Here is a 15,232-nt window from a genome sequence, read left to right on the forward strand (position 1 = left end):
GTCAGGGCCGAGCAGGGAAGTGATCAGGGTGGTTGGTGTGGGGGGTGGTGAGTGGAGGTTCCAGGCAGGGAAGTGATGGGGGCCTCGGGGGGCAGGTGAGGGATAAGGCTGGGCAGGGCAGGGATTGGGGGGGGCTGAAGGAGTGAGCGGGGCCAGTGGGAGTTCCCCCCCATCCCTTAGTTATGGCACTGGAGCCCTGGTGCTGAACACGCAGCCTGGCAGGCCATGTGTTCAGCACCAGGGCAAGAAGCCAACCACAGAGACACTCTGGCAGAAATTTTTTGCCTAAAGGTTTTGATTTCAATGAGGTGTGGAATATAAGCAAACTCTGAAACCTCAAAAGTTGCCTCAGAATGTGATACAACAAAAAACATGAGCACCCCCAAGCACATGTATAGGCAGCCTTGGTGGCTGACTTCAACAGGACCTGGCATACCTTTCCCACATTGGCAAAACCAAAAAAGATCTGACATATGGCTAATAACTGAGGGCACGATGGTTACTATGAAAGGAAGAAATACCCAGTATTGACATGCGGGTCCATAATATTCAGTATAGATCCAGGGATAACATTTATATTAAATTAGAAGATTATACTCATTACTAAACTCTTCTGCATTAAATTGCTGTGTTTTAGTCTTTCTCTGTAATAAATGAAAGCACAGAAGGAAGACAGAGCCATCATCTCAAACATTTAACAATTCAGGTAGAGTTCACTTTCTGGACTTGGCTCCCACCACACTAGGTTCATGTCCTCTTTAGCTTTCCTTGATCTGTGTAGGCTGCAGCACTGGCTCTCTCTTATCTACTTCCAGGATACAGGCTGAATCTTTAATCCCTTCACAAGGATTGTCCTGTTGCCTTATTCTTATCGGTTGGGCTGGGCTGGCACCGGTGCTAAGGCACATAGTTGACAGCCTATAGAAGTTGCAAGTTTGAGGCCATACCAGAAGTGCTCACAGTGCAGCCGTGTCAGATTCCAACAAATATACCAATTCTGCTAAATACCTTGTCACAGGAGACAAAAAGAGAAATTCCTATTTTCCCAAGACCAGTACTGAACCTGTATGTTCTCGGTACCTTATGCACAACCTTTCCCAGAGCCTCAGAGTGCCTTGAGTTTATAGCTGAAATCTTCAGGGGCATGTGATAAGATGAAATAGACAGACCCCCAAAATGCTCTACCAAAGTAATCACAGTTCCTCTTTACTTAGCACAAAACCATATGGCTCCATACAAAATGGTATATGGTATCTGTTCATCAGCAAGTAATGGTGGATATTGCAGTTATTGTACTGACTGGTGGTGCATTTTCTCTTGTGGCTGTAGAGACTGATGTTAGACTTGCAGGTCCTGCCACAGTGGTCACAAGTGTACATTTCTCATCATTATATTGGACTCCATGATTGAGAAGGGAGCACCACTTTGTCCTGTCTCCTGCTAAGGCTTTCCAAAGGTTGGGTTGACTCCAAAAGCCTTCATATTCTGCTTGGCAAATGTCTCTGAAGCACAGTTTTGGGTGCCCTGCTCTTCTCTCCTCACCTGCAATTTTGTCCATACAGAAAGTCCTTTTGGATGTGCTCATCTTCAGTCCTGCAGCGATGGCCAAGCCAGTGTAGATTCCACTGTTTGAGTAGTGCAGTGAGATGGTTGGCAGGTTGGCTTGGGCAATGACATCTGTGTTGGTGACTCTGTCTTGCCACTTGATGTCTGGTACTTGATTTGCTGTCTGTTTTTCAACTTTTGGTCTAGCTCCAGGCACCAAATGAGGCAGGCGGACCACGATGGGTCAGCACCTTATTGGCTGCAGGCTGCCCAGTTTAAGGCGGGTGGTAACTGACAAGTGGAACACAACTGGTTCCTTCCACCAATGAAGGTGACCTGTGGTGCTTTATTTTATGCCAGCTGAGTTGAGTTTATAACCCATGATGGCCCCTTTCGCTGTTGTGCCCATACAAGTAACAAAGATGGAGTGTCCTCTCCATTCAGTTTTGGCTTTCATGGTCTGGACAGTTATTATGGAGATGCTTGAGTTGCCCATATATCAATGTCCCCCTCTCGGCCTGACCTGGTTAATCCCAAAGGAAAAGCAGATGCCTGTATATTTGGAGCCAGCTTGGCTGCAGGAGCTGCTGGTACGAAGAACTTCAGCCAGTCTGCCTTTTGAGGCTGCACTCCTAGATTGGTGCATTCCTAGACTGGTTGCCAGCCAAGTCGGGAGTGCCCAGTCCACCCAGCCATGGCATCTGCCTTTTGGTGGCATTTCCTCCACTAGGGGTAAGGACTAGTACCCTTCTCTAGGTTGCTCCTCTGCCTGAAGCTATTGGCACCATAGAGGTTACTAGGCTATTTCCTGCTGCCCAGCTCTCGGGGTTGACAGCTGCAGGTAGAACCATCTACTGTTGTAATGGTAGCAGACCTGGTTTGGTCTGACCTTTGTAATAATACAAAATATGAATGCAGATTCTATACATTTTCCTCCCTCAGTTTCCTCACTACTCTGGAGAATTCATTGGGATGTTCAGGACCTCCCTGCAATTTACAGTTCCCTCTCTAAATGAAGTAATCTCTACCTCTGTCCAGGCTCCTTCTCTTCTCACTATGGCTAATCTTGCAGTTAAAAAGAAGCCCACTCCTCTGCAGCATGTCATTCTTTTCTTCTCTCAGGCCCAAAGTTGCTTCTGCCTGCCCTCCACAGTCTCTCCTCCTACCCCCATTCAGAAGTCCTACCATTAACACCTGTTTTCTGTTCAGCTACTGAGGAATTTTTAATTCTCCAAACTCAGGCTCCTTGTAGACAAACTTAATTAATTTGGCTTCTTTGCTCAAACACCTACTTCTCAGCAATTGAAGTACAGTCATTAAAGTTAATGACTTTCCTTTATCCTTAAATTATCTTAAATTACCATTTCCTTTATCTCTAGTCATCAAAAGAACACACAGCACAGGCCTGACAGCATATAGCTATACGATGATGCAACCATTTCATATCAACAACTAGAAGTCATCAGTCACATGCAGAGGGAAGCCACAAATTGTCCAAGCCATACATCGGATGGATATTACCTGTAAGCAAAGCTCTGAGGTCAGAGGCAATATCTTTTATTAGACCAACCAAATAGTAGCAAAAAAAATTCCTTTCTTTGCAAGCATTCAGGCACACACACCCTTCTTCAGGCTGAGGAGAAATCAAAGATTGTAAAAGTCTTCCTAGGTAGAAAAGAAACTTCATTTTGCAAAGGGGAAGCAGAGATATTGTATTTTAGCCATTTGGAAAAGTAAACTTCATTCCTAACCACAAAGAAAGAAGGATTTTTCACCTTCCTGTCTGACTCTGACATCAGATACCTCCAGGAAAGAAGCCAGCCTAATCTGCACATCACAGAGCAACACTCTCACAAAAGGACTCTGAGATACCCAGGGGTATACACCCTCTGTCTCACTTGTGCAAAATAAAGTTTCTTTTCTACCTAGGAGGACTTTTACAATCTTTGATTTCTCCTCAGCCTGAAAAAGGGTGTATGTGCATGAAAGCTTGCAAAGAAAAGATTTTTTTTTTGCTACTATTTAGTTGGTCTAATAAAAGATATCACCCCTGACCTAAGAGCTTTGTTTATCTTTTTTTTCTCAGACCAACATAGATCCGTGATTACCTGTAACCATACTCTTTATGCAGACATGCTCACTGGAGAATGCACAGTTGATGTGAGTACTCTCATTTGGTGCACAGTATCTTCTGTTGGCTTTGATACCATAGCAGGCTTCTCTGATGCTGAATGGAGATGAGTAATCTTTCAGCTCTAGAAGATATAAGGGATCTGCAGGAGTCATCACCTTCATTGTTGTCTGAATTTAGTAACAAGACCTACAGAGCTCTTTCTGCTCTGACAAATGCCAAAAAAGTGACTCTTGGCTCATAGCTGTATAAGGGGGAAATAACCAGTATTGTCATCAGGAGCCATAGAATTCAATATGGGACCTGGGCTAGAAATTGCTTTTTAATATAAAGTGCACATTCAACATTAAAACACTTATTTCAGTATTAAGTTTCTGCATTTCAGACGCTTTTCTTTCAATAAATGAAAACACAGAAGAGGGATTGGGCATTCAGCCGATACATGTAACAATCCAGGGTTTTTTGGCTTCTCCACAAGGAATCAATTGCCAGACTCCAAACATTGGCAGGATAATTCTGTAAGTCATGGAAATTGTGAGCTTCATGACACACATGCATTTCATTCCAAATCCTAGCCCATAAAATAACAAGTAGTAGAGGGATAGGTTTTTAATCCAAGTCCCTAATTAGTGTCTGGAGTCTGATAGCTGAAATAAGATCAGACACTGGTATAAAAGAAAAGAGATCACATTTAAAATGGGAATGGAGACATGATTTTATGGAAAACCACTAATGGATTAAGATTAATCTGGAATAAGCAATGAACATCCCTGCATACACTGCATTTTCTAATAGAGGGATCAATCCTATAAAAGGCTAAGCATCCTCAATCTGAAATCAGAGGCCTCTCACAAGGTTTGCTCAGTACTGTATTTTGAAAGACCAGACCCATTGTAACATGGAACAAAATTGCCTGGATCTGGAAATACTTCCACTACTTTCTTAGTCTATTAACTTTCAAGCAAGGCTGATATAGTTCCTAAGGTAAAGGGGCCCCAGGACCAAACATGACCATAACCACCAAAATCAGTAATAACAATTCCCTAATTTCTCATCTTCTTGCTGGGTAGATTCCATACTGATCACGTTTTGCAGGCAAGAAGCAGATGCAGAAAGGAAAATATTGTTATTTGTAAAAAGAGATATAATAGCTAAATGAAAAATGTAGTCTTGTGTCTCATCTCTCCATATGTGACTTAACTGTTTCGAAATAGGTGAAAACTGACATGGATCATTCCTACTGCCTCAGTTTCAGCATCGTGGTCCCCAAACCTTTTTAAATTACGAAAAGCACATCTAGATTACAAAAAGCACCTCACTTTTAAAGATAAAAGAAAATGGATCAAATTGCTTAGGTGCAAAGGGGTGCAAAGGGGTGTGCAAACACACTAAAATACAAGCTAAGACATACTTTTAGTGATTTAGAAGGGCTGGTGTCAAAAAGCTGAAAACAATTGAGACAGATCAGCTGTTAGAAGAATTTAGACAGAAATATGTGAATGGTAATTGGAAATTGTTTAAGAACATTTTACAAGATGCCAAAAATATCATCCCATAACTGAGAATGAAGGCTATACTGATTTATAGCTCAATTGGCTAAGAGAAGAGAAAGCAGCAATACAAATAATATTAGAAATGGGTAAAGGGAAAGTTGATAGGAAATAATGTAAATAAGAAGCTACAAACTATAGAAATAAGGGAAAGAAAAGCATCCAAATAGAAATCAATGTACAGCAGAATTAAGGACTTGAAAATCTTGGTCACTGAATGTAGTCGATGGCAGCAATAAGGGATGTAATTAGACGAAGTTTTACCACATGCTTTCCTTGGACAGCTCTTTTAAAAAACTAGCTTTGGTGTTGATGCTTCTAGTATTCTGTTTCCAACCTCCCCTGTTTATGTAGGGTTTAAATAAAGAGATGCACACTTCCCTAGGGAGAAAGGGAACCAATCTCTTCTAAGGGTGATTGGAATGACTGTCACTGGCAGGTCACTTCTGTACCACTTATTACTTAGCTATTGTGGGAAACAATGTAGCTACATGTACTGTGGTGATTAACAATCTGTCCCTGTTTCAACAATAGACACATGATCAGTATTTTCCCTGGATTATATTTAGATCCTGTTTTCTGCATCCTCCTCAGAATGCTATCATTTTTCTTTTGCAGCTGAAAAACTAGTTGATCTGGACAGAAGACTCTTCTGGGGAAAGTGTAAGTGGGCAGTCAAACCTTTTATTTTACAAAAAAAATCAGGTTTCACTAATCTTTAAACAACACTGCACAACTGTCTCTGAATATAAGTGGGATTCTTTTATTTAAGAGGTATCAGTGATTGGACAAAGGGAAAATGGGCCACTCGTCTTATTGATTTTGGCAGCTCTCTAATTTCTAAAACAATAGTACAACCATTAGGCATTATAAAAAATAACTATTAAAACCCTCCACCCATTAATTAAATGATAAAGAAAGCATCTGAGCTAAATATGCATTTTCAGAAGCACACCCACTGGACTCAAAGTAAATGTGCAATTACTATCACGGGCACACAGAAGTTAGATTCTGCATACAACTAGGGTTACCATATTTCCAGTTCCAAAAAAGGGGATACCAACAAGGAGGACACCTCACTTCCAACCCACAGCCCCCTGGCCCTGCCAGTGCCCCTCACTCCCAACCTGCAATCCCCATCCCTGCTGCTGCCCCTCACTCTCAACCCGCAGACCTCTCACTCCCAAACCAGTTCCCCACTCCCCCGGGGCCAAGCTAATGCCCCTCACTCCCAACCCACAGCCCCCTGCTGCTGCCAGTGCTCCATGCTCCTGGCCCACAGCCCTGCATCTCCCCTGTGCCCCTCTTTCCCCACCACAGCCCCATGCTCCTGCCCCACAGCCCTCCGTTTCCCCTCTGCCTCTCTTTTCCCACCACAGCCCCCCCAGCCCTGCCAATACCCTTCACTCCAGACCTGCAGCCCCCCCTGCTTCCCCCAGCCCTGACAGAGGGAGCCTCCAGCTGCCCCTATCCCAGCCAGGCCAGAATGCAGCAGCTGCAGTGGCTCCAGCTCCTGCAGGTGACAGCAGAGCAAGTCTGGTTCCAGCGCAGGCTGCAGGGAGGAGAAGGAGGGGATCCCTGCCTGTGGAGCACCAGGAGGCTAGGCTATGACCCCCTGCTTCCCCCCCATCGGGCAGCATTTCCTGGGTGCCCTGCCCCTGTAAGCACGGGCACCGGCCCCTGGTACCACTAGCTTGGCCACACAGCTCTCCACTGCCTGCAAAAGGCCCCCCCAGCCCTTTCCCTTGCTGGAAGGGCAGGTGCCTTCCCCTGTACCCTGCCGCAGCCCAAGTGCCTAGACATCACCTCCCAGCACCGGCAGGCACCTGTCCCCCCCTCAGACACCCATCCCCTCCACCTCCCGCACCCAGACAGTCCCCAAGCTCTGGCCCTCCAACCCTCCACCCCCGCAGACTTACCTGCATCCAGATGCTGAGGCTGTTCCCACCACCCTGCCTGGCTGCATGCCAGCCACAGATCCATGTGGTGCCTCCAATTGCCTCCAATTGCCCTTCCCCAAGTGCTATCAGTGGAGCAGAGCAAAATCCCAGACATTTGATCATATTTTAAAAAACTGCCCAGGCGGAGATCAGAGGACCCAAAAAGAGGACCTGTCTGGGAAAACCCAGATGTATGGTAACCCCAATATAATTATGACTCTACATGCACACAACCCCCACCACAACCTTGTTTAGTTCTTCATTTATGGGTCCTCTCAAAACTATGTGCACATATCCGCTTGGCCATTTAATGTTCAGCCTTCAGCCACCTCTTACTTTTGAAGACATGAAAAGCACTAAAAGAATTAGAAGAAGATCACCTAGCATAATCAGGTCATTATTTTAAGAATGGGCTTGTGCACAGTTTTACACTTTGGTTTTCTAGGCACCAGAAACACGATATTTTTTGAGATTTGCAGAATGAGTTTACGAGTTGAGTACCTCATACTTAAAGAGCAACATGATCCAAATTGCCAGAGTGCAGGACTGGAAAGCCAGGTCCTCCTGAGTTCAAATCCTTAATCTGCCCCCAATTTGCTGTATAGCTCTCTCTCCAAGGAGTTTTATGGTGGTTACTTAATTATTTAACCAAATGCTGTTTTTTACTGATGCTCCATGTGTTTATTTGCAGATGGATATAGCCATAAGGCAGCTCAAAAACAACTTTTAACATTCCTGGTAACATTCTGGAAACAATGAAAGTTCGGCTCAAAGGAGATGCAATTTGTACCCTTTTCCTTGTTGTAGCACTTTGCTCTTTACTCTATTCCCAGTTGGAGCACTTAGCTTTAGCAGGTAACAAGGAACAAGCTCACAAGAAACCTTCATCAACACAAAGAATCTTCCCAGACCCCCAAGCCCCTGGGAGATACTCTCAAGAAGAAGTGATAGTAGCCAGACCCAGAATTATTATTACAAAGAAGGCAGAGGTGGATGATTATTCCCAAACTACCACTGTGTCCCCAGTGACTTATTCTACCTTTGACTTCAAGAGCTACCTTCTCAACAAGGACAAAAGAAACTTCAAACTTCTCATTAACCAGCCCAAAAAATGCAGAAGAACGCCTGGAGGTCCATTTTTGCTTATTGCCATCAAATCAGTGGTTGAGGACTTTGACAGGCGTGAAATTGTCCGTAAGACCTGGGGCAGGGAAGGTTTGGTACATGGGGCACAGGTTCAACGAGTTTTCCTTCTGGGAATACCAAAGAATAAGTCAGCACTGGCTACATGGGAGACCCTCATCCATCAAGAGAGTCTGACCTACCGGGACATTTTACTCTGGGACTTTATGGATACCTTCTTCAACTTGACCTTAAAAGAGCTAAATTTCCTGAACTGGGCCAATGAGTTTTGTTCAAATGTGAACTTTATTTTTAAGGGAGATAATGATGTTTTTGTCAATGTGGAGAACATCATTGACTTCCTTGAGAGGCGTGACCCCACAGAGGATCTCTTTGTTGGGGACATAATTTACAATGCGCACCCCATCCGTGTGAGAAAAAGTAAATATTACATCCCAGAAACAATGTATGGGCTAGGCATGTATCCAGCCTATGCAGGGGGAGGGGGATTCTTGTTGTCCAGCCAAACCATGAAAAAGCTCTCTGAGGCTTGCAAAGAAGTGGAGCTCTTTCCTATCGATGATGTCTTTTTGGGCATGTGCTTGCAGAGGATCAATCTCAAACCTGTTTTGCATGAAGGATTCAAGACATTTGGCATTGTGAAGCCCTCTGCTGCCCCACACTTGCAGACGTTTGAGCCCTGCTTTTACAAAGATCTCATGGTGGTCCACAGTCTAAAAGTACCAGAGATCTGGCTTATGTGGAACTTGCTGCATAGCCCACGGCTTTCCTGCACCCAAAAAAAGCAAGTGAAAAAGCCATTCCAATGGAAGAAGAAGACTAAAATGGTAACAGACGCTGCAACTTCCTGATAAAACAGACAAAGTATAACAGAAGCACATGGTGAGCCAAGCTCAAGAAAGGAGGAAACAAAGGAAGGCTGCAATATAATAAACTTGGTTTAGAAATAGAGTATTTTAGCACTTTTCAAGTACACAAGGGCAAGTTTTTGCAGAAGCCTGTCAGATTTCCTGGTTTGTACATACTATACATGGTAGGATTTTCTCTCTAACGTAATTCATATAATCACAAAATTAGATTTATTAGAACTGCAATAACATTTAATCCCCTCATGGATTACATTAGAGAGAGGACTCTAGTCCTATAGGGGGAACATGGAGAGAGAAGGGACAAATAAGAAATTAAGGATGGTGTCACTTGCAGAGCAGAATATAGGTAAGTGACCCAAGATCCCCAGGTAATTAGGAAGGGGCAGAGTTGAGATGAGCCTTAAAGACAAGGACAAGGATTTTCAATTGCTCCATCTTAACGTATTGATATTTCATTGCTTATAGTGATGTATACAAATTACACACCTGTTAAACTGCTGCTGAATCAGGACTCAAATTGGGTTGGTTCCTAGCAAGCTGATAAGCTTGATTTATATTCAATGGAAGCTAAAAATCATTTGAAAGTGGCAATGTCTCTCTCGCTGTCTCTCTCTCTCTCACCTTTGCAGACCAGATCCTCAGCCAGTATGCACCAATGCAGCTCCATGTTCGACCTCTGTTTGTTAAGAGGAACAACATATAGAACTCCCAGGAGCACCACATTTTTTTCTCTCCCTCCTTTGAATTGGAAGGAAAAGTATCAGTATAGCACACTAGTTTACAGATTGAGGCATTTTTATACTGAGAGCAGTCAACTATAAGAAGCAGCTGGGCCTTTTCAGATTGCTGAGGACACAAGTTTATTATTCAGATAAAAAGGTTTCAAAATAAGAGCCTTTCAAAACTCATTACAAAAGAACAAACCCAACTCCCCTCTCTCCCCATCTCCAAAAACCACCTCACCCCCAAACTGTCATCAAATGGTATCCTATGTCCTGTTTATTGTTTTTGTATAAACATTTTAAACTTTGCAGAAGATCACCAGCTTATTTGACACTGAATGAACTTTTTTCCACTTAAAACATTTCCCCCCAATAACAGTGAATCTTAAAACAAACCCTTCCTTGGACATCACATTCGGGAAGTGAATCACTTAAAAAGAGTCAGAAAAGCCTTTTAATCTTGGAGATGATGGATCTGGATTCACAGCTGGCTGAAACTGTTTCCCAATTTTTATGATTCTTCCCTCAACAGTGTCCTGAGAGCAGGGCATTTAAGCATGTGCTAAACCCATCCTTATTTTGGAGAGCTCTTACACAAGTCTTTCAAGTCAACAGAACTTTAAGCACATTCTAAATCAGAGCTTAGGCGACAACCGTAATTCAAATGTGGGATTCCACAGAATTCCAGCTTTTATTTTTCTATTTAGCCATAGCCAAAGCTCAATCCCCACTTTAACTATGCAGAGAGTGAAAAAAGGCTGTTAAGGGCATTGATTCACTACTGCAATTAAAGATGCTCAGCAATGTGTTCCAGATTAAAATTTAGCCTTATGACAACATATTTTCAGGGAAAAATACTAGCTACAGTAGACACTGAAGATCTATAAGTTGATCTATAATAGGTTGGCAATTTCTGGGAATAAGATTTTATACACATATATATTTCCACAAACAAAAAAACATTGTTGAAAAATATAGTAGTTCTGCAGAGGGTGGAAATATGTCATAGCCTTGTCAGTTAGAAACCGCCATTCAGGGCCTGTAGTAAATGTGCCTTATGTATGTATTTATGAGCTGTACAGAAAAGTGTTGTTATTAGTTTGGTAGCTGGGAAATTATTTATATTGTAATTAAAAGCAACATGCTTATCCAATTATTGGGATTAATTTGGTTTGTATGTATGGGTAGATGGGTGGTGGGAAGAGGTAAGAAAAAATGATACACGTATTTTTGAACAGAGAAAACAACCTGCAGAAGAAAATTAGTTATCTTGGATACCACAGAAAATCCTTTCTAATGAAGAGGTTTGTTATTCTAATGAAAGAAAAAATAGTTGTACATACCTTAGAACTTCTCATCATGTAACTACTTAGATCCTCCTGTCCTCATGACATCCAGTTGAGTTTTCTTAAACTGAAGACAAGTCCTCAGATCCACCCATTATCATGATGGCTTGTTATTCTGAGCTGCAAGGCCAGACAAATTCTTGCTCCTTTTTCTCTGAACATTGCTTCCATAGCTGCAACACTCAGAGCACAGCATTAGTGTCAAGACTGCCATATTATCTATTGTTCTTAATGTAAATATCTCCCCCATGTTGTGGAGACAGAGCAGAGGATTTTGTAGGAGGAAGCAACTAACCCAGTCCTGAAAGAATGGGTCTTGGTTTCCCACTAAGTAAAAAAGAGGGGTAAGCCCAACAAGAGAATTAGCCAAACTGCCTGAAACAAAGAAAGGCTATCATTGGGACACCAGCATATGTCCCAAAAGCTAGCAGGAGTAGAACTGGCACAATTTATTCACCTCTGTTGCCCTCGTTTTCGGAATACCTCATTTCTTTGCACAGGAAACACCAGGACCCATCATTATTTGTCAAAACTTTCTGCACAGTCCATTTTGTCTAATATTAAAACTTTCCATCTACCTCTAAAAGTGGCAGTGTTGAGCTGCAGTTTCACACTGAAATAAATGGCACCACCATTCCCTCATCTCCTAGAGGAAGGCTCTTCTACTAGCTCACCCCCTAGGTCCATTTGATAACACTGGGCTATTTTCTTTCTGAAAATGCTACTGTCTCACTCTGTGTTGCCTTGCAGGCTACCTGGAAGCCCTCTGCGCAATAATGGGTAGAATGAAGCTTGAGAACCATTTTGTAAGACCCTAGGCCTATGTGCAATAATAATGCACCACTAGAAGTTTCTTTGGAAAGGACAGGATTCTAATTTTGGAAGCAGGAAGGCTGTCTCCATAGCAAGCAAAGAGAATCAGTTGCTTTCATGGTGCATGTATCACCAGTAGATTGGAAGACCCTTTGTAAAATGAAATATGGAATGCTGTCCTATAGGCTTCAAGAGGGGGACAGAGAACAGAGGGTCTTACAAACACCTACTGAGTACAAATATGTAACATAAACATAAAACAACAGTTTCAAGTTATTATGTCTAAAATAAGATAGCTACAGTCCATAGTTAGGTGTTTATATTGGGCTTAATTTTCAGAGGTGCTCAGTAATTTAAAAAAAAAGAAAGACAATGTTTCAAATGCTGAAAAGCAGGTTAAGATACTCCATTCAAGCCCCCAGCCTGGACAATTTGACTACACATTTTCACTGAAACCAGTTGCATACTAGATTGATTTATTGTACCCTAGGTGTGGTTTTCTTTTCTTCCCACACACACACAAACACTGCAGGAGAATAAGTGCATGAGATCCAGACAGTGACTTTCATTTTACCTTTTCCAAGCAAAATGATGTGCATAAATACCAAACAAAAAGCCCATAAATGGCAACAAGACGTGAAAAAAAAATCCAAGCTGCATCACAGAAAACCAGGTATTAAATACATCTGTTTTGCTAAAAGCCACTTGAGTTTGTCATCGGCGGACTGAATCAATGCACTGTAGATGCTCTGTAGTTGACAATAACCCTCAGTGAGGAAGGATAGATGCTGAAAAGGTGCTATGTGGGTTCCAACAGTAGCAAGTAAAGCAAGCAGACTTCCTCAAGACAAGCATGTTTGTCTAAAGGCAAACATGAATCTAATACAGTACTTATTGAACCTCAGGGATCCACACACAATCCAACCCTTTTCAGACTATGCTAGTAGCCAGGCTAGGCTTGTTTAATGAGGAGTTGGATTGGACTTCACATTCAGCGCCTCTGTCTCCCAAGTCATTAACTGAAGGTGAATGCCAAGACCCAGCTTTAGATCAGGCTGACTGATGACCAGAAAGAAGAAAAATGGAATTTTCTGAAGCAACAAGGTATTAGAATTATGTGTTTTATGTCTAGATCCTAGTTTAAAATATGTCCTTTTAAAGCAGGTTCTGGACGTGAACTCTGGAGACCAAAATCAAAAAAGGTACAGAAGCAAGTTTTGAGAATTCATGCTAACCTGCAATGTTAAGAAGTGTGAGCAGTCTATGGAGAATATTAAAAAGACAATCTGATTTTAAAAAATAATAATTTAAAGCCCTAAAACATTATGACATGACTTTTAGAAGCACTGCAGGTGTTGTAGATGCATAAAAGTTCTGGAGACCAGCCCACCACACTTCTTGTGATGACTAAAACTGGAAAACTTGAACATCTGACCTGCTTTTTACCATTTCTGCTGCTTATGTTTGTTGTGCAAGGTGCATGCAACACAGACAGAAGAGTCAACTTCAGTCTCCTGGCAGACAAGGTTAAATGTAATATCTTTTATTAGACCAACTAAATAAGCTGGAGAAATCGTTCTTTGCAAGCTTTTGGCTTCAAACACCCTTCTTCAGGCAGAGGAAGAATCTACAGTTGTATTGTATTGCCTGGATGGGCTAAAAGCCAGTATGCAGGAATACAAGTCAGTGAAAATGCAAATGCGTGCCAGTGAGGGATCCTAGGGGGTGAGAGAGGGGAGAGACAGTAGTCTCTCACCCAGATACCTCACTGCCAGGCATTTGCATTTTCACTGACCTGCATTCCTGCATACTGGCTTAGCCCATCAGAACACAGTACAACTGCAGACACTCCCTCTGCCTGAAGAAGGGTGTTTGTACCTGAAAGCTTGCAAAGAATAATTTTTCTAGCTATTTAGTTTGTCTAATAAAATATATCACATTTATTCAAAGAACCTGGTCTACCTGTGTCCTTACACCAACATGGCTACAACCAACACCCCCAAAAGTTCAGTCTCAGACACTAGTAAGGTGCTATAGAGGTTTCAGGCAGCCAGCAATAAAGGACTTGTTAACAGTAAAGATTTGAAAAAGAGTGAGGTACAAGTAGCTTAAAGCAGCCATGTCAACAGCAGCTTTGGAAGCAAGTGAGAGATAGCACAAGACTTTAGGAAAAGCTACTGTCAAACAAGAGGAGAGGCAAGAAAACCCAAAAGGGTCAGCTGTATGCTTGGCACAAATCAATTTAATGATGTCACTGCAAACTGCCAATACATGCTCTTTAAAAAATTATCACACATACACATTTAGCTTAGTTATTTACATCATTCTTAAATTAAGTACCCGTCTAAGCATATTCACATGGTAGCTTATGGAGATCTATTTATCTACATCAGCACAAGTTTTTCTGAGGGAGTGCAGGATGGAGAGAGAAACCCTAAAATTAAGCTATAGGCAGGGGAGCTGGCAGTTCAGCAGTATCAGGTTCTGCTTGGATTAACTGGTGTCATGGGTTGAACATCACACAGGCCTGTGGTTTTTTAGACTGACTTTGTTTTAAAGTTTCTCGTGTGCATTAGTCATGCAATGAGACTGTCCAAACTGGCCCACCAATTACAACCTATGGTGCAGACTGGAATTTTAAGTACACACATTAAAGTAGCTTCCAAGGTGATTATACATAGAATGGTTGTACTGAGACTTTTGAGTGGAAGGTTTGGTGAGTCAGGAGAGGAAGATTTCATAGTTTCATAGTTTCTAGGGTCAGAAGGGACCTGAGAAGATCATCTAGTCCAACCCCCTGCCATGGCAGGAAAGAGTACTGGGGTCAAACGACCCCAGCAAGGTGTTCATCTAACCTCTTCTTAAAAACCCCCAGGGTAGGAGCCTGCACCACCTCCCTTGGAAGTTGGTTCCAGACCCTAGCTGCCCTGACCGTGAAATAGCACCTTCTGATGTCTAACCTAAACCTACCCTCTGCTAGCTTGTGACCATTGTTCCTGGTCACTCCTGGCTGTGCTCGGGGGAACAGTGACTCCCCCAATGCCTTCTGATCCCCCCTGACCAGTTTGTAACAGGCCACAAGATCCCCCCTCAGCCTTCTCTTGTGGAGGCTGAACAGGTTCAGGTCCCGTAGTCTCTCCTCATAGGGCCTGCCCTGCAGTCCCCTGATCATG

The 15,232-nt window shown here is 42.7% G+C and overlaps 1 protein-coding gene across 1 annotated transcript in view; it reads left to right on the forward strand.

Annotated features, from left to right (window-relative positions):
- The window catches only part of B3GNT9 (UDP-GlcNAc:betaGal beta-1,3-N-acetylglucosaminyltransferase 9), a 26,342-nt gene extending 15,288 nt beyond the window's left edge, over positions 1 to 11,054 (forward strand). The window contains exon 2 of the mRNA XM_019505775.1: positions 7,858 to 11,054. Within this exon, the coding sequence (XP_019361320.1) occupies positions 7,922 to 9,160 (1,239 nt within the window). The 5' untranslated portion in view covers positions 7,858 to 7,921 and the 3' untranslated portion in view covers positions 9,161 to 11,054. The remainder of the gene's footprint in view (positions 1 to 7,857) is intronic.
- Positions 11,055 to 15,232: the final 4,178 nt, after the last annotated feature.

The sequence above is a fragment of the Gavialis gangeticus genome, unplaced genomic scaffold, assembly GCF_001723915.1.
Source record: "Gavialis gangeticus isolate Ggan-Ray unplaced genomic scaffold, GavGan_comp1, whole genome shotgun sequence".
Classification (NCBI taxonomy): domain Eukaryota; kingdom Metazoa; phylum Chordata; order Crocodylia; family Gavialidae; genus Gavialis; species Gavialis gangeticus.